This window comes from Callorhinus ursinus, unplaced genomic scaffold (assembly GCF_003265705.2).
Source record: "Callorhinus ursinus isolate GAN/ISIS: 27379988/994484 unplaced genomic scaffold, GSC_fseal_2.0 scaffold63, whole genome shotgun sequence".
NCBI lineage: Eukaryota > Metazoa > Chordata > Mammalia > Carnivora > Otariidae > Callorhinus > Callorhinus ursinus.
In genome coordinates, this window is record NW_027397125.1 from 4,548,759 (window position 1) to 4,569,830 (window position 21,072).

Here is a 21,072-nt window from a genome sequence, read left to right on the forward strand (position 1 = left end):
CCTATTTTACTTCACTTTCTTTTTCTTCGATATAACCAGCTAAATCGGACTTATGTTTTTTAAATATTAATAGCATTGCATCATCTTAACAAAATAACTTTTATCAATCTAACCATCCTAAGTCTTTCTATATATATATATATATATATATATATATATATATATATATATATATGTATGTATGTATAAAAATGACATCTAGAAAGCTTACTTAGTAAGTAATGATGGCTATTTCTGAATGGTGGATACTGGAGTGGGTGTTTGGTTTTCTTTTTTAATTAACCTGAGGTTTTTATTTAAGATTTTATTTATTTATTTATTTGATACAGAGAGCGCGCGCGCACAAGCAAGTGGAATGGAAGGTGGAGGGAGAGGGAGAAGGAGGTTCCCCACTGAGCAGGGAGCCCAATTACTTGCAATTTTTAAAATGCTCTGCCTTGTCTGAATTTTTTGTAATGACATATGGCTTAACAAAAAGAAGGGCTAAAATGAGGTATGCCAGCTATTCACCAAACCCGTTTCTTTTTCTTACTAAGAATAGAACAAGATACTTCCCAGCTTCCTTTACAGTTATATGTGGTCTTTACGTTCTAGCCAAATGCAACCTAAATGAAAAATGATGTTAATTACCTCTGGGCATGGTCCTTAACAGCCCCAACAGTTTAGTGTCCATGTTCCTTTCTCTTCCAGAGATCAATGCAAATGACCATCACAGCCACAGAAGCAACATCAAAAAGAATGCTAAGTCACAAGATGGAAGGAAACTAATTCCCTGATTCATGACTTCGAAAAAAGCTGTCTGCCAATCAAGAACACCTGTTTTGGACTTAGTTGTTAATGAAAAATAAACACTGTTATTAAGCCAACAGATAATTTGAGAATTGTTATGTGTCGGGAGACAATTTTATGCGAATCTCTACAGTTTTCTCTGCACGTCTTGCGAGTGAGGCAATAACTTACCGGTTGTTTTGGACTATCTTTTCAAGGTTGTTTGTATAATGAACAGACTAAGATGAGTGTCTCCTTTAGGAGCAAAGGGCAGCCATGCTTACTGTCCATTACAAAAGATTCAGATGCCTAAACTTGGGGTTCTTCTACAGCAATGCAACAGACCGCAGGAGCAGATGTCATATGGCCCTCTCTGTGTTGCCCTACGGAAACTGGGTCTTGGGGGAATGGTGCAAAAATCCTGATCCTATGGTCACTGGGAGTACTGTGTAATTAACTGTCCTTCATCTCTGAGCCAGGATTCTCCTGTCTCCTAGCTAGTTACAAATAGGGTAATCATGAACCTCTTACACAGCTCATGATAGCTTGGTGATAAGAACATGATGCTGTTAGAGATACGGCTTTCTGGAAGAGGAAGGGTAAGAGCATCACAGGCCAATTAATGAAACTTGAGGAAAGTGGGAATGGTAACAAACATATTAAGTACACCGTATGGTCAATCAGGCAGTAAATAAATGGTCCTCTATTTTATTGCTTTATTAGGAGAAGGATTTGAGGAGATGGTTCCAGGCTGAGAAGACAGCCATCTAAATGATGTCCTGGTGGGTTGCTAACCCTTTTCCAGGTAGGAGGACTTCCTTGACAATCTGGCAGTTGGCTTCAGTTCCATCCAGTTGTAATAATAAGATTCATTATCAATATAGATTCATCCTTGGTGGACAAAAGGTTCCAACCCATTTCAGATAACAGTTACAGAGACACTGACCTCTACTGAACGTGAAAGGAGGAAAAACTACCAAGCAACCATAATGGGCAGACATGAGGCAAATCGTAAGAACTCTCAATTAAGAATAAACTAGTATTATACTCATAATTTTTCATCACAAAAGCTTTCCAATCTACCTGTTGCCTGAAAGACTTAGTACAAAGTAATTCCTTACCTACTGTTGGTTGACCTAAAACTTATTAGTGCCTATTTGGTTCCCATATTTGAGTAATATACTTCATGATGAAGTAAATGGTTAAACGTAAGAAATTGAATAAAAACATTTTATAATTTAAACACAAGTAACTCTGTATTTACCCAGAAAACCTTATACATGAACAACCAGGCTCTCATTATTTTCTAAAGCCATGCTGTCCAATATGGTATCAACTTGCCACACACTGCTATTTAATTTTAAAAACTAAATTAAATTAAATATTCACTACCTCAGTTTGACACATTTCAAGTATCTAACAGGCAGATGTGGCTAGTGGCCACTGTATTAACACAATTACAGAAAATTTCTATCAATGCAGAAAGTTTTATTGGACTGTTTGGTCTAGAACTTCATACTAAATCAATAAAATTTACATTTGAATACACTCCCACTTTTTCTCCAATGTAATTCTCAGACAATAATCAGTACACAAAGCTTACTTTATAATAATCAGTCTCAGGTAGATAAACAAAGGGGCCAAAGACCAAGTAACTGATAATGAAGGTAACAAAACTACTACAGAGAAGAAACAAAAAACAAAGTGATGGTAAAAATGTGGAGAAACTGGATCCCTTATTGGTAGGAATGTAAAATGGTATAGCCATTGTGAAAAAAACGTTGTTCCTCAAAAAATTAAACACAGAATCACCATGTCTGATTTAGTAATTCCAATGCTAGGTATATACCCAAAAGAACTGAAAGCAGGGGTGAAGAGATATTTATACACCCATCTTCACAATAGTATTCACAATGGCTAAAATTTGGAAGCAACCAAGTGTCGATCAACAAGTAAATATGCAAAACGTAGTACATACATACAATAGAGTATTACCCAACCTCAAAAAAAAAAGAGGAAACTCTAACAAGAAATAACATGGACGAACCTTAAGGACAGTATGCTAAGTGAAACAGGCCCATCACAAAAAGCCAGCTACTGTATGATTCCACTTACAAGAAGAATCTAGAGTAGTCAAACTCCTAGAAACAGAAAGTAGATGGTGGTTGCCAGGGGCTGGGGAAGTAGGGGGGTGGGGAGTTATTATTTAATGGCTACAGAGTTTCAGTTTTACAAGATGAAGAGTTCTGCAGATGGATGGTGGTGATGGGCACACAACAATGTATTTAATACACTGAACTATACACTTAAAAATGGTTAAGATAGTAAATTTTATGTTATGTGTATTTTAACACAATACAAAAAATTAGGAGGTAGAACTAATATATATAGAAATTTATGGCCCATGTCATTATCACTATCACAGAAGTGAAATAAGCTTGTACAGAGAAGGACAAGGGGCTAGAGAGCTACCTCCAAAATATATTCTGTCTATAAACGACATACTTTTATTTTCACCCATTCTCCCCACTTAAATGAAATGCCATAATTAAAAGTTTGAGATTGGTTTGTTTCTGATATTGCCTTTTTATAAAAAATATTTTATTTACTTATTTGAGAGCGAGCGAGTGACAGATTGAGGGGCGGTAGGGGGAGAGGGAGAAGCTGACTCCCTGGCTGAGCAAGGAGCCCGATGCAGGACTCAATCCCAGGACCCCACAACCATGACCTGAGCCGCAGGCAGACACTTAACCGACTGAGCCACCCAGACGCCCTGATATTGCCTATTTTTAAAGTGAAAAACAAAAAAATCACTTGCTTTTAAAATACAGCTATTAAAGAGGCACCTGAATCACTCAAGTGTCCAACTCTTGGTTTCGGCTCAGGTCATGATCTTAGGGTCCTGGCATCGAGCCCCGCATCAGGATCCCCACTCAGCAGGGAGTCTGCTTCCCCTCTCTCTCACTCTCCCTCTGTCCCTCCCCCGTTCGTGCATAATCTCTAAAATAAATAAATCTTTAAAAAAATAAAAAATAAAATACAGCTACTATGACACAAAAGATTTGGTGAAAACAGTAAAGCCTTGTAAAACTACTTTGTACTGCTTCTGTCACAAATTATCATTTGAGGTTAAACCCCCCTTTAAAATTTTAAGTGAACCTATGATAGATATCATGAATCAGCGATAAAACTATCTCATACAATAAAATAAGGTAGGAGCATATAAAACCAACATATAAAGACCAATAATTTTTATATACAGACAATAAAATTAGATATACTAAAAGAAAACTCCTTTTAAAGTAATAAAGAAATTAGGGGTGTCGGGGTGGCTCAGTCAGTTAGGCGTCCGACTCTTGATTTCGGCTCAGGTTGTGTTCTCATTGGTCATGAGATCAAGCCCCACATCTGGCTCCTCACTCAGTGGGGGGGTCTGCTTAAGATTCTCTTCCTTTCCCTCTGTCCTTCTCCCAACTTGTGCATGTGCGTCTGTGCACTTGCACACTCTCTCTCTCTCAAATAAATAAATCTTCTAAAAAAGTTAAGAAATTAAAATAGTAAGAAAGGGAATACGGTGGCAGCAGCATAGCTTCCCAATCTTTCTGAATCCCCACATAGAAAGAAACAACTTAAACAGGAAAACCAAAACCCATGGAATTATATTTACAACAAAACCGAGTGTTCAGAATATTGCCATGAACTCCAAAATACAAGCAGGTTGGGACAAAGCACTAGAAGACTGCATGGTAACAGTATTTGTGAGGGGAGAAGGAAGAAACAATTAAACCCCCAAATCATCAACAGTCTCCACTGGAAAGAACTAGGGGCCAATCTGAGAAGAGCATCTGAAACAATGAAGGGTTTTGCACTTACCAATACTGGATAAATGCAAGAGGCCTACAGGGAAGGACTGATGTAACATCTCAAATTAACCTTCCAGGCAGGGGTCCATTGTAAAACAGGGACCCACTCCAAACAGAACTGGTTTCTAAATAACATCCCCACTAAAGGATATGACATGATGATCTTTCTTTTTCTTTTTTTTAAAGGATATGATGCACTGTGAACAATACACCACTTATGTGGTAATTCTATCAAATATGTTTAACATGGATCTGAACAGGAGGTTTAAATAAATAATACAAATCCCAATAGAGGGACATTCTGTAAAACAACTGATCTGGATTCTTCAAAAATGTCAATGTCATGAAAGGTAGAAAAGCCTGGAGACTGTTTTAGATTATAGTAAAGAGAAATAACTAAATGCGATATCTGATACTTTGCTGAATCCTGGGTCAATTTCTTTTCTAATCAGCTATTAAAGGACATGGTTGAGACAAAAGGAGATATTTGGATATGGACGGTATGTTAGATAGTATTTACATTCCCTAAGTAATTATATTTCCTAAGTAAAATATTTACATTAATGCTATATTAATATTATTTGTAATTAATATTAATAGCTAATGATTAATGTAGTACATGATTTCATGATTAATATATTTCCTAAGTAATATAATTACATTGCAGCAATGTAGAAGGATGTCCTTAGAAGATGTCCCTATTTAGAGATGAAGTCTCACAATGTGAGCAATTAATTCTCAAATGGATACATGACAAATTTTTTTTTAATGTCTCTGTACTTTACGTAGATGTATAAAGTTGAAGATAAATCAAATGTGGTAAAATGTCAACAACTGCTGAATGTAGGTTAAACCTACATACTTGTTCATTGTACTACTCATACAAATTCCCTGTAATATTAAAACATTTTATTTTTTTAAAGATTTTTATTTGAGAGAGAGAGGGCGCACACACGTGTGCACGTGAGCAGGGGGAGGGGCAGAAGGAGAGGGAGAGCGATAAATCTCAAGCAGGCTCCATGCCTAGCACAGAACCCAACATGGTGCTTGATTCCACAACCCGGGGATCATGACCTGAGCCAAAATCAAGAGTTGGACACAACCTGGGGCGCCTGGGTGGCTCAGTTGTTAGGCGACTGCCTTTGGCTCAGGTCATGATCCCGGGGTCCTGGGATCAAGCCCCACATTGGGCTCCCTGCTCCGCGGGAAACCTGCTTCTCCCTCTCCCACTCCCCCTGCTTGTGTTCCCTCTCTCGCTGTGTCTCTGTCAAATAAATAAATAAAATCTTTAAAAAAAAAAAAAAAAAGAGTTGGACACAACCAACTGAGCCACCCAGGTGTCCCTAAGCTAAAAATAAACTAGTATATAAACTATTTAAAAAACAAACTCTAAAAAATATTCAGAAAATAGTAAAAAAAAAAAAAAAAAAAGCAAAAGCAAATATGGTATAGGCATAATTGGTAACATCTTCCTGAATTTTCTTCCAACCTTTTATAAATGAAATTCTTAAGTGAAATTAATTTTTCTAATTAAAATAAATTTAGGGGCACCTGGGTGGCTCAGTCGTTAAGCGTCTGCCTTCGGCTCAGGTATGATCCCAGGATCCTGGGATCAAGTCCCGTGTCGGGCTCCCTGCTCAGCAGAGAGTCTGCTTCTCCCTCTCCCTCTGCCCCTGCTGTGTTCCCGCTCTTGCTGTCTGTCTCTCTCTTCAAATAAATAAAATCTTTAAAAATAAATAAATAAATAAATAAATAAATAAATTTAAAGTGCGCACTTCTGTATACTACATCTTTCATTTATATAAAAACCCCTTTGCCCATCATTTCAATTTTAAATCATGATTTTAAATGTAATAATATTAACTAACACTTTAGATACTATTGAGTTGTCTATCTGGACAACCAGATTTTCAATTAGCACTTTAAGAAGTGCAAAGTCATTTTACATGTATTAGCTCACTTAATTTTTACAACCCTATGAAACTAAATACTAGTATCACCTAGATGCAATGAGAAAACTGAGGCACAATATATCCCATTCCTTTCATCTATTATTGGCCATTTTAGCAGAGGGAGTGGGAGACGGAGAAGCAGGCTTCCCGCAGAGCAGGGAGCCCGACGTGGGGCTCGATCCCAGGACCCTGGGATCACGACCTGAGCCGAAGGCAGACGCTTAACCAACTGAGCCACCCGGGCGCCCCTCCTTTCTTTGTTCTTAGTGGTATGTATACATCAGCAGCAAATCAAATTAGATAAAATACAGTAAAGAGCTTTTCAGAAACTTCCACCTATTTACTCTTAACACTCTCACTGCTTATAGCTAAGTTTCTGAAATACGTAAAAGTCAAATGAAGAGAGCACAAAATTTTAAAAATACAAACTGGGTTTTCTCACAGTTATGTTCCCAAATATGTAATTTTGGACAAATTGTTTAGTGTCAGTATGACTCTAATTTTTAATCTGTTTTCCTAGGAAATGAGCATGGCATCTTGAATTCAGTAGATGCTTCATAAACATTTATCAAATTTAATTAACATTCATGTCCTTATTTCTTCATCTATGAAAAAGGAAATTAAACTAGTTTAATATAGATAATATATTAACAAATATTTGTATTATTATTGTAGAACAATTTGTTATAGTCACTTAATCTCCATAACGCTATGACTTTAGAGAGCTGGAAATTAACTCTAAACACCTAAATGTATTTAAGCATTTTAGTCTTTTTATCTTGTGCAATCTTAACCTTACAAAAAATGATAACTCTATAGACTAAAGAACTTCGCCCTCAGCCAATTCAATTAGTCATTAAATCCGATTTCATGGACATGCCATTTAATTGATGCACACTATATTAATGTTTGTCTTCAACATCTGAGTTCAAGAAAAATTTCAGGGACGCCTGGGTGGCTCAACTGGTTAAGTGTCTGCCTTCGGCTCAGGTCATGATCCCAGGGTCCTGGATTGAGTCCCACAGAGGGCTCCTTGCTCATGGGGGAGCCTGCATCTCCCTCTGCCTGCCGCTCCCCCTGCTTGTGTGCTTTCTCTCTCTCTCTGACAAATAAAAAAAGTAAAAATAAATTTAAAAAGAATAATGAAGTGTTTAAAAAAAAAAAAAGAAAAATTTCAAAAAGGTTATTCCCACCAACTTGTTAACTTTCACTTTTCATCTTCTTTGACAAGGTATCTATCTTTTCTAAGTTACAAGCTCTTCAAAAATCTCTTCTCTGAAACATTCACCAGTCTAATACATTTTTTTAATATTTTATCTTTAGTAGACTCCATACCCAAGGTGGGGCTCGCACTCACAATCCCGAGACCAAGTGTCACATGCTCTACTGACTGAGCCAGTGAGGCACCCCCAAACATTCACCAGTCTAAATAAGAACATCCTGGAACAATGTATAAGAGTCATAAGAAAAAGGAAAAAAGAAAAAGATTCATTAAGAGATTCTTTGCATTAGCATTCTTTTTAAAACATGCAAAAACTTCACCATCTGTACTAATACAAAAGAAAAGCTAATTTTTGTAATATATCTGATTTATCTTTTAAAGAAATGTGATTATTAAGCCTCCAAGTAAAAGTCAGAAGGACATCTGAAAAATAACCCATGGACTTTGGAATCAGGAATACTTGGTCTTGAATCCTGGCTCTGTCATTCACTAATAGTTATCTCTTGTTTTTGTCTGCCCATTTTTTTCTTTAGGTAATTCTTCCCTATTCCACGTGGTCTTTACATATATGTTTTTTTTTCCTAGGAAAACAGATATATATAACAATACATAATATATAATAGAATCTTTAATCTGGGTTGCTTGTCTTTTCACTGAGATAGAAGTTTTTTTTTAAGATTTTATTTATTTATTTGATAGAGACACAGCGAGAGAGGGAACACAAGCAGGGGGAGTGGGAGAGGGAGAAGCATGCTTCCCGCGGAGCAGGGAGCCCGATGCGGGGCTCAATCCCAGGACCCTGGGATCACGACCTGAGCCGAAGGCAGACGCTTAACGACTGAGCCACCCACACACCCCTACTCCACGTGATGTTGGTAAGACTTTCAACCATAGTATCCCAACAGCCCTGACCACAAGAGTGGATGTGTTACCAAACTAAGGCTAATCCTAGGTGGCCAAATTTCATAATCCCCAAACATCCTCAATTCTAGCGGTTTTCACTTCAATTCTCTCTTCTTCAATATGCCTATAATAACATCTTGTGCCAAAAATTATGATGGGTCTAATATCATACTTGCAATCTAACAAGTTAGCCTGCCAGTTTCATGGATGCTTGAAGAAGACACAAGACTCCTGAGTTGTACACAAAGGGCTTTACCACTCACAGCAACAGCAGTAGCCAGAATGCCAGCCACTCCATGGGCTCCCCAAACCCCAATTCTGACAGGATGACTTGAAAAGGGCCAAATGACACTTGCACACATAGTGGGTTGCATTACAGAAGAGGAACCGTGGGCTTAGGGAATCTAATTCTGAACAGTAAGCAGGCCTGCTGTCATTATCCCAGAAAGAGATACTATCTCTGTGTTTTCCATGGCTGTAAGCAAATCTGCCCTTTGCTCTTAATGATGTTGCCTCCATTTTCCAAGGCTGTTCATTACAAAAACAACTTCAAAAAGATAATCGGAACAAAGGCAGTCAAGGCCTCTATTCACAAAATGTGTACAAATGTGAGAGACCCATGGAAATTTGTCCCGCAACAGCTGAAGCCAGTATAGTCCAGTGAAATACTGAACCACCATGTTCTATACTTTCTCCATACCTTGCAGTTGATTCACATTCGCACTTGTTCTTGGACCTCACTAAGTCTTCTAGGCCCTTTCTCCAACATTTTCTCCAAATCTATGTGACCCCGTTCCCTAGTTTCACTTACATCTATTATCCAACCTTGGATCTCATGACCCATTACTTTAAACACTTGTGAAAACAACGAACTCGTTTCCTTTTCCTTATCTTTATATCCAATCTACCTAGCAATATCTCCTTGGGAATCTGTCCATACCGATTTTCTCTGCTTCATTATCCAGGTGACCAAGTTATTCACCTAAATGCGTCTCTCCTTGTTCCTCCCGCAACATGGGAAGACACAGTATTCTTACTGTCCACCTCTACAACTTAGTATCACATATTCCTCCAGTTATTGTCCTATCTCTCCCCTCTTCTTGACATCCAAGATTCTTTAAAAGAATTAATACTCCCATGATTTACATTTCCTCATACCTACTTTATTCATTTACCAACTTCAATTAGCTTCTCCTCTGACCATTACACTGAGACACGTTCTCAACCAATTCTTTAGCACTGAATCCAAAGGACATATATTGTGCCTTATATTAGCTGATCTTTCATATGCAATCTAAATGCTGAGCACTAACTTTCTGAAATACACACTTCTCCTTAATTCCAAAACATATCTCTTCTAACTTTCCTCCTGTATCTATGGCTACTTCTGATTTCGTCTGTAGAATCTTCCCTTCCCCATTACTGATGAAGAAAGTGAGAAAGGGAGAGAAGCTCTAATTTACAGTAGAGTGCCCATTAATGGATGTAGAATGAATTATGAGAAATCACCTTTTGTCAAACACTATTTTAGGTAGAACCGTCAATGGATGCTAAAACTTGTGGGTGAAAATTTAATGGGAAACAGGGTATCCGCCCAATTCTCAGGGTGTGGTAGCCAGCCTCCAAGAGTTTCCCATGATCTTTGCCCCTAGGTAGTATCCAACGACACTGAACAGGCTGCCCTGTGTAACTAATGGAATACTGCAAAAATGAGTGTCTTAAGTGGTTAAAATGGCAAATATTTTATATATGTTTTACCACAAAAAAAAAATTTTAAAAAAGGCATTCAACAAGGAAAAAAAGACAATGTGTAACATCAGGGCTAATCACAAAAAAAGCTGCAGCTTCCACCTTGCTCTCTATCTTAGATCATTCACCCTGGGGAAAGCTAGTGCCATGTCATAAGGACACTTAATGCAGCCAGAAAATGAGGTTCTTGCTCAGCCAGCAAAAACATGCTAGCCATGTGAATAAGCCATCATGGAAGCACATCCTCCAGTCTGAATCCAGCCTTCAAATGACTATATTCCTGCCAAAATTTTTACTATAATTGGATGAGAGACCTTGAGCTAGAAATACCCTAAGTCCAAATTCCAGATCCACAGAAACTGAGAAAATAAATGTTTATTATAATTAAGCCACTAAGTTTTAGGGAAATTTGTTGTGCTGCAATAGGTAACTGATTCAGAATTTGTTACAAGGAATGGGATGCTACTGTAACAAAATCCCTGAAACTGTGGAAGCTGCATGAAAATAAGCAATGGACAAAAGCTAGAAGGACTTTCAGACTATGAGTGAAAACCTAATGAATACTGAAGAGATGTTACTAGAAACCTTACAGCCTTCCAGGTGGCTGCTATCCAGGGCATAAAAGAAAGTGAGAGAAATTTAATCAAAAATTAGAGGAAAAGGGGTCCCTGTTATACAGAAGCTGGAAGTTTAGCAACATTGTTGCCTAAGGTAACACAGAAAATAGAAAGTGTATTTAATGAATTGGATGACTTAACCAGGTAATTTTTTAGGTAGTATGTTGAAAGTGCAATCTAATTTTTTACTTAAAAAAAAAAAAAACAGAGGAGTATAAACTAAATTAGGAAAGGCAACTTGCTGGTTCTGAAAATTCGTATACTCTACAAAAAGCAAACAATATAAGAGTAAGGAACGGTTTCCAGAAAAAGACAAAACCTAGACCACCTCAGAAAACCATTCCATGAAAAGGCTGAAGCAAGGCTGTGACTGTAAAATCCATTGTTAAGATGAAGGCAGGGGTGCCTGGGTGGCTCTGTCAGTTAAGCATCTGACTCTTGATTTCGTTCAGGTCATGATCTCAGGGTCCTGGGATCCAGCTCCACATCAGGCTCCACACTCAGTGGGGAATCAGCTTGAGATTCTTTCCGTCTGCTCCTCCCCCCACCCACGCATGCACACATGCTCTCTCTCAAATAAATGACTCGTTAAACAAACAAACAAACAAACAAACAAAAAGGCAATGCCTCCAAGAACCTAAAACAGGGCTTCAGAGACGTCAAGGTCATAAAAGACAAAGAATGAGGAAATACTCCAGAATGAACAGACTGAAAAACTGGAAAGACATGAAAACTAAATGCAGTGTGGGATCCTGGATTGGATTCTGAACCAGAAAAAAAAGTTTCCCTCTTCAGTATGGATGATATTAGTGGGTGAAAATTGAATAGGACCTGCAGATTACCTAACAGCTCTATGAAAAATGTTAATTTACTAATTTTCATCAGTGTACTGTAATCAAGTAGGAAATTCCATTTTTTATTAAACCTACACATTAAAGTAGTACACTCAGGCTAAAGGGGTATTATATTTCTAATTTATTCTGTAATAATTCAGAAAAAGATTAGATAGAGAGTGAGAAAGTGGGACAGCAAAGGGGAGCAGAGAGAGGACAAGCTTAAAATGTCAATATTTTGAAAATCTGGGTGAGTGATACAGAGAAATAATGTGTAATACTTCTCTACTTCTCTCAAAGTCTAAAATTATTGCAAAATCAAAAGTTAAAAAAAATTTTAATCTTTCTGGCTGGCTGCCCAACACCTCAGAATGAAGAATCAAACTGGCATCACTTATAAAATTCCCCAGGAACGGGCCCCTTCTTAACGAAGTAGTCTCCTGTCACTCTTCAGCCCTACCAAACTCACATCCCAGGCATTCTAAACTGAGAGCCCTGCCCTCTCTTAACCCTCTGCACATGCAGAGAAGCTTAAAGCTTTAACTTAAGTGGAAGATTTCCAAAAGGAAAAAGTACACAAAAAAGGGAAGGGCACGACAGGTAACTCTCAATGCTGAAAAGTTTTAAAAAGATACATAAAGAAGTAATGACAACTCTGAAATGAGAGTTTTAGTCCTCTGAGGGCCACAGAAATAGCCCAGTTTTTTTGTTTTTTTGAAGATTTTATTTATTTGACGGGGGCGGGGGGAGAGCACAAGCAGCGGAGCATCAGAGGGAGCGGGAGAAGCAGGCTTCCCGCTGAGCAAGGAGCTCAGTGCAGGACTCCATCCCAGGACCCCGGGATCATGACCTGAGCCAAAGGCAGATGCTTAACATACTGAGCCACCCAGGCGCCCCAGCCCAGTTCTCTTCTTCAAAAAAATGAGTAGTCCTAAAGGAAAGGAAGTCCAGTCAATCCCTGAGGTTCACAAAACACTAACGGAAAAACCTACCTCCCACAAACACCCACCCAACATAGGCTAACAGTATTTACGCTGGCAATACCCACTTGGAAATTAATGCATTTCCACATAATCCTGTCACTAATGGTGACTCTGTTGTAAAGTATTAGAAGTACAGAACTATACTTTTAATACATTATGGATTAGTTAACATTAATGAGTGGGGAGAGGGTGTGTCTGAAGATCAACTGAACTGGTACAAGATTATCTCAATGTAATAAATAACCACTGATTTTTAAATAAAGACCTACAAATTAGCCTTCAGAAAAAAATCCTTTCTGAAGCTGGGAACATCCCAATACAACCACGTATTGCCAGATACATCGCTGCATTTCCTAACCCTGGCCCACATCTCACTCTGTGGCAGTGTTTCTGTAACACAAAAATACTAGGCTTAAAAGAAAATTCTATTTTACAAGGAACATTAATCATCTTAGAAGATATTCTTAATACCTAATGATTCAAACTGTTTAATGAGTGAAATTATACCCCTCCTCTACATAGCTTCAATTCATTTCAAACATGTACTTTGATTCCTTAAAAAAAAAAAAAAAATGCCAATTTTTCAGTTTTTATGGAAACTGTCCTTTATTCAAAGTCATATCTCACTATTAAATCTTCCTCTCTCCTTGTTGGGATTTCACAGTTAATATCTAACCAGTATTAATATATCTTGGATCACACAGAAATTCTCTGAGAAGCAAAAACTATGTATTTTTTAATTTTCTCATAGTTATATAAAAAGTTAACTTATAAATCGTTTATTTCATTTTTAAATAAGTGGTTTGGATAGCACAATATTTAGCAGAAATATTCTTTATCACCACTTACTTATAATACAAGATATTTCAAAATTTCAAAAAATTCAAAGGGAGAGTGACTCCAACATATCTTATAAACAATACCACCAAAATTTAGCTCGTAATATACAGTATTTTAAAATACTAAAGTCTGAATGCATTGTGTTATGCTTCAATGCAACATTTTATGATAAGCATATCTGAGACAAACCTATTAGGTGTTAAAATCTTAGAAGAGGTAAAAAGGGATGGGGAGTAAGATAGTGTATCATACCCGATCTTTTCAGCTATATTATCACTTACTTAACATCATAACGTAATAAAAAAAGTCCTTTCCCAAATATTCCCAAGGCAAGCAAACAAGTCTAACAATAATGAATTCATACTATGTTTACCTCACAGCCTTTATAAACGATCAGAAAAACTGTTACAAAATAAAATGTACAAATGGATTTTAAGTTTGACAACAAAATCAAATTATACTAAACTTATATATGCCAAAAGTAAAATGCAAATAATATTTACAATACTAATGAAAATACCAACTGCTAAAATTTATAGCTAAACAGGTTTGACTAAACAATGTTTTTATCTAGTATTCAACAACTGCAAAAAACTCCTAAAATGAAAAATCTGATTCCTAGAGCAAAAAAAAAAAAAATCAATAAATATAATCAATAGCACTGTATTTATTAAACACTATATGACATTTAATAATTGTCCATTAAAAATATCATGACATGGCATATATTAAGATAAATATGATCATACCATGAACACTTTAACAAGATAATGCTCATGAAACGACTGAAGAGAAGAATTTCATCAGGAAGACTTTCTCCTCACAATTTATAATGAGTCCTACCTGTATCCCTCATTCGTGGATTCAAAGAGTTACATAAAATCTCACGGTGCTTCTTAGTAAAACTGCTAATTAAACCTAATCTGCCATTTTCCCTTCAGCAATCCAAACAACAAAAGACAGCAAGATAGAACCCTATAATTGTCACTAACACAAAACCACCTCATTAAAGAAGATGAATATATATACTTGCTGCCTAAAGATTTAGAAAACATACATATAAACCTAACAAATGCTCTAAAGGTGAATATAAAGTTATAATTATTATTTTGCTCACATCTGGAAATTTAATTTCAAAATTAAAAATTTAAGCTTTTAAAATGTTTACCATGAAAAAGGCACAAATATTCAAACCAAATCTATTCCCAAACCCTAAGTATTTACAAACATGAAAATGTTCCAAACTATTTTATACCAACTGTTTAAGAGTAATGTTATTTTCTAACTGAAGAAGTCTTTTTTATCCTCACTTTGTTAAAAACAATTCACAGTAGTAGCTTTTTCCTATGTTGGCAATTATGTCCTATAAATGATACTATAGTACTTATTATTAGTTCACTAAAAATTACTCATATCCTTTAAAATAAATAAAAATGTAAGCAGAAAACAGGTAAGTCAGAAAAGACAGATTAGTATCAGGCAAGCTTTTAGTGCTTTATTATTAGCACCACTGGGGGGAAAAACAGTCAAGAATATACAGAATTTCAAAACTGTTCCATTATAAAGTGAAAAAGCTGATGAGATTTTTACTTACATGTGAAATAATCAGTTAATAATATATAGCCACAAACTATTATTGCTGAAGTCACCCAAAGATTTCACAAGATGACCACAGCAACACATGCAAGAAATCTCTCTCATGCTTTCAATTTGTATTTCAAATTTTCAGCTGAAGTAGGTTCTGCCATACAAACATATTCACAAATATGGCATTATTTTAACCCTATTCTTTGACTTTATACTCTCAATTAGTCAAAAATTTTCAGTATTCAATGTCTCCATCCAGCTATCAAGAACTTAATTTTATCTAAAAAAGGAAAAAAAAAATCTATTAAGTAGATGTGCTACATATATAGCAACAACAAATCCACTTACTTTTTTCTCTTTCTCATGATGTTTATCCTGAGAGTGAGAGGAAGAATCACTTAAACTTTGATCATATGACCTATTAGATCCCCGTTTGCTCTTTTTCTAAAAAAGAAAATATATATACATACATGTATATGTATATAAAAAATTTTAAATAATTTTTTGTTAGGCTTAACCAAGTGTGTAGTATTTAAAAATGTCTACTAAAGTAAAAAAAAATTCCCACTATTTCAAACTATATAATCCAGTTTAGACACCATTCATATATATTGTCTATTACATTCATTATAAAAGAAAATCTAAACCTAAATTTAACATTAATGCCATATTTTTGTACATTTATTAAAATGTGTGAAAACAGACTATAATTTCAAATAAGCAGTAGCTTATCTGTCACAAAACCACCTCTTAAAGAAATCAACTATAATTTTCAATGTTTTCTTTAAAAAAGAAAAGGAATTTCAACTAAAATAGAGAATGCCATACTGAGGAAGGATGCCAAGACTAGAAGAAAAGAAAATATTTGAAGTTACTTTTTGCCACACTAAGAAAAGCAAGAAGCCTTTTAATCTCGTATTTTCAGTATTAAGGCATAGTTTTCTAAAAATTTGTGTCTGCAGTTTATTAAGAAAAAAATTAAAGGAAATGTCAGCATTAGACCCATGCATTTTTCAAAGCATTACTAAAAGTACTGCACATTTCTATTTAAAATACTTATAAAATTTCATAATAAAGTATGACAGCAAGAGTTATTTAAGGTGTTTAAAACTTAGTGGTACCATAACTAGTTTAAATTAGATAAAAATGACTATGAAAGGTATTAAAATTCCATGCAAATGTAGAGGTTATACAATCTTATTAAATTATTAAAGACTTCTCCTAACTAGCAAATCGGATAACAAATCAATAATTAGCAATGAGAAAATTGCTAATTTTCAAAATCCATCTTCATTATTTCTAGATTTTTTTCTACATCATCTTCTATTTAGAAAATTAAGATTCCAATACGCTTTTCACATCTAGGAAACAAAATTTTCAATTTTACTATCTCAAAATTTCTCTTAAAGCACTTCCATATTCTTTGTCAGCCCTTAAAATAAAAGTCTTCAATATCAAACAACATATTTACATAACCCTAAGTATTTTAATATGCATGAACCAGAATAGTCATGAGCTGATTTCAAGAGAAAGGGGCCCCTAATTATAGTGTTTCTTTAAAAGAAAGTAAGAAAAAAACAGTCACACTCACAAGGGAAAGGTATTAAGAAAGAAAAAAAAAAAGACACTAAAGAAAAACAAAGAAGACTTAAACTTTCAGCATATACATCTAACTGTTATCATTAAAGACTAAAAAAATAGACACTTAGGACATTAAATATTGATCCTTCAAAGGAACATGGACACAATATATGTAACAGCTAATCAAATTTTACCAACTCAAACATCCATGTGACTATGTAACAGTAAAGACTGGTAATATCTAAAATATTCCCAAAGTTGTATTTAAATATATTTTTCTCAAGATAGTCAACTAAGAAGTTACAAAACAGCTTTTAGTTTTACTATCTCCTAGTAAATAAAAATGAAAAGAAAGAATAATTAGCAAAAAGATGAGAAACAAGTGACAGAAAATCACAAAATATATAATCATTTCAAAAAATGAAATTAAATGAAAATAGTGTTAGATTATAAAGTACTAACATGCTTCTTCTACTAATGTATCCTATTTACTATTAATAGAAATGAAATCTTTAAAAATTACTCGATCTTTTAATTCCTAGTAAAGAAGATTCAAAGCAAACAATCCCATGCAAAAATCAAGAGAAAGGGAATAGCTGTTACGCCTTTTTTATAAAAGAGTCAACTCTATTGTTAAAACTATCTGTTATCATTTTAATGTTAAATTCAAGATAAATTCTTACCAGCTTACTAAAATGGTATTTACAGTAGCCACAGTATTGGACATTATCTGCACCATTACCTTCTTCTTCACAAAGTAGTCCAGCAAACTGAGCACTGAAAATAAAAGCCAAAAATATATATATACAATACATATACACACATATTAAACTTAAAACTACAGTATATATAAATTAAAATCACTTCCAAGCATGTAAGATTTGTAATTAAACCTTAACATCTCCTAGGAGAAAAGGGGAAAATGAAAGGCTTTATTCTCACTGTGACCAAGTACATTTCACCTCAACCTTTGATTGGTATTTTCTAAAGTTATATTTGTAGTTTATAATAAACTTTTGGTCCATCCATCTCTAATAAGGATGAAGACTTACAAATGTTTTATGTCATCAAACAGACATTAAATTGCTTTAAGATACCCCCCACCCCATAATTAACATTTCATTTTACTTCTTCAATCTGTATCACAGGTACAAATAGTAAGTCCAGTCCTCTAAAAGGGTGAAATGACTTGTGATGGGATGTGCCCATAGATACAGATCACATTCTGTTACAAGGAAAATGCTTCTGTGTTTTCCAGTCAAAACCAATGGAAGAAAGGGAATCAAAACCTAAAGTTATGATATTCATTTTTTTAAAAAAACACAAAGCGCTAAAGTTTACGATCATCATCTTGTCCATCTGTCACCAGCATCAGCTGCCACTTTTAACATTTCAAAATTACAGTAGTATTAGTATATATCTCTACCCAAAAAAGAACTTTCATCTTTGAAAAATTAAGTTATTAACAGAATTTATAAAATCAAAAATCTTTTCCATTCCCCAAAAGGAATCTAAAATGGACTTCTTAAATCCATACACTAAAAGCTCAGGAAATAAAGCATGTGCCTATACTGGCTGCTAGATACAGACTATTTCTTAAAAGTAACAAGTACATGGATTATTCCCAAACTCTAATTTTGAACTGTTGTCTATTATGCTGAATATTTTATTTCAGGATAATCTTTGCCCTTGAAATTTTATGCCAAGAAAAGTATCTAAGTAACTTTTTAGGAAGTAGCCACTATTATACTGTGAATATGATGGTGATTGCTTTTTCCCCTCTTCAAACACAAAGAAAAACAATCATTCATTAAATCCTTATTAATATTTCAGGCACTACACTAAGTTTATCTACATCAGCTCTTTTAGTCCTAACAACAAACCAAAGGTTAGGTAACCAACACCAATATTTTAAACAAAGTGCAACTAAATAAAACATGAGAACCAGAGTTCACTTATTCAAAATTCACTCTGGTAAATTCAATTATTAGAATCATCTTTATTATAAATAAGAAAATCTAAACATAGAAACTATTCCAATAAAATTTACTGTAAATATTTGGATACCTAAACCTTTAACTTACAAGGTATTCCTTTGTACAAAATATAAGAATTTCAGTTCTGTCCAATGATAGAAACATACTTACCATGTCACATGGAAAGCCTGTCGACATCCATGTTTATTACAGGTCATGCAAGCACCAGTGGCTGCTTTGCTTTCTCTTCCTTGTTCATCACAAATGTAGCAAGTCTTAGTATAGAGAAAATAAACAAAATGAAGCAAAAACCTTAAAGTGCTTTATAGAAATGAATTTTACAATTACCTTCAGAAGTCAAGATTGGGTTTACTATCTCACCTGCTTTACTTCAAAACATGAATTCATTTTCTGACAGTAATCTAATTTTTACAAACATGAAAACATAAACAACAAGGACATGAAAAGAGTCCCAGCAGGATCTCACAAAGGCCCAGTCCTCCTTAGGCTCAAACACCCTACACGATAGGAAGAATCTTCACAGGCACCGAGGTCAGGGGCCAGGACAAAGCCTATGATACCTTGGTCTGAAAACTTCCTCACCAATATTCAATTGACTTGTAATAAGAGTGTAAAAAGAGGTTTGTCTTTTCGTTTCTGCTGTAAATAAGTATACCTAAGGGAGTTTAACACAGAGAGCTGGGACCTAAGAGATGAAGGATGGTCCTATGTGAGTGAGCAAAATTTAGGCCATTTCAGCTGTTCACAAGAATCCCACATGGGCTGTCATTCAGTCTGCCAACCTGACATACTGAGCCTGAGAGGAAGACACTTTAGCTAAGGAGGTCAGAGATGTCTCCAGGAAGAATTGGCCAGTGAATACTCCCAGCAACTTTCACTGACATCTGGTCCTTTTCCCAGGTAAAAATAGCTGATCAACAGTACCACCTTTTCATTAAAGACTGAATTAGATAAATGGCAATCTACAAGTATCAGTGTATATAGAATAAAATTATCAGCTGACTAGAAGTTGAGTATACAAAAATAAGGTCTACATACACTTCTAAAAAGAAACCAACTCCTTTCTGCACAGTAATGAGGTATAACCTAGCCAACTTCAACAGGACCACATGTCTTTTTAAACCTAGAGAGGCTTCCCCCACTATGCACTGAGGTGCCAAATAATACTATTCAACAGTATTTACAAGAACTTGTATCAAGTCAGGTAAATTAATTTAAACTCCTCTGTTGAAAAACAAGGACTCAGGGGCGCCTGGGTGGCTTAGTTGGTTAAGCATCCGCCTTCAGCTCAGAGTCCTGGGATGGAGTCCTGTGTCAGGGGGAGCCTGCTTCTCCCTCTCCCTCTACTGCTCCCCCTGCTTGTGCTCTCCCTCTCTCTCTCTCTCTCTCTCTCAAATATATAAACAACAATGTTTAAAAAAATAAAAAGAAAAACAAGGACTCAGAGTGAACTGAATTACAAAAATTATTTTATAACTCTAACAAGTAAAATCCAAAGTGACAACAAAACCAACCCAGATACACTGCATAAGAGCATCTCTACCCATTCAAATTACAAAAAGAAAGTACCAATTACAATGGAAGAATGTAACATACATTTTTTTTTAAAGATTTTATTTGACCAAGCAAAACAGCGAGAGAGGGAACACAAGCAGGGGGAGTGGGTGTGGGAGAAGCAGGCTTCCCGCTGAGGTGGGAGCCCAATGCGGGGCTCAATCCCAGGACCCTGGGATCATGACCTGAGCCGAAGGCAAACACTTAACCACTGAGCTACCCAGGCGCCCCTGTAACATACGTTTTTTAACCTACAAATGATCAAGAATATTTAAAAATGAAAAGACAGAGCAGACTGAAACAATAACATTTTATATAACAAAATTCAGAGAAAATATGCAATGGTCTTTAAACAATCTCTCAATAACTTCGAAAGCAGAGAGTGAAAAGAAAACATTTGACCATTCAATAAAACTAAAAATTATGATGGTATTAAAAAGAAAGGGAAGCAAGGGCAAAAATGAACTCTTGGGACTTCATCAAAATAAAAAGCTTTTGCACAGCAAGAGAAACAGTCAACAAAACCAAAAGACAACCGACAGAATGAGAGAAGATATTTGCAAATGACATACAGAAAAAGGGCTAGTATCCAAAATCTATAAAGAACTTATCAAACTCAACAC

At 35.4% G+C, this 21,072-nt stretch overlaps 1 protein-coding gene across 15 annotated transcripts in view; it reads right to left on the bottom strand.

Moving 5' to 3' along the window:
- MLLT10 (MLLT10 histone lysine methyltransferase DOT1L cofactor) overlaps positions 1-21,072 on the bottom strand; it is a 208,027-nt gene that overhangs the window by 101,123 nt on the left and 85,832 nt on the right. For 14 of the 15 annotated variants that reach the window (XM_073885578.1, XM_073885577.1, XM_025891911.2 and 11 more), the window contains 3 exons: positions 19,046-19,149; positions 17,582-17,675; positions 15,666-15,761 (listed from right to left, as the gene is read on the bottom strand). In XM_073885578.1, the coding sequence (XP_073741679.1) occupies positions 15,666-15,761; positions 17,582-17,675; positions 19,046-19,149 (294 nt within the window). The remainder of the gene's footprint in view (positions 1-15,665; positions 15,762-17,581; positions 17,676-19,045; positions 19,150-21,072) is intronic. The other variant, XM_025891913.2, reaches the window with a different exon arrangement.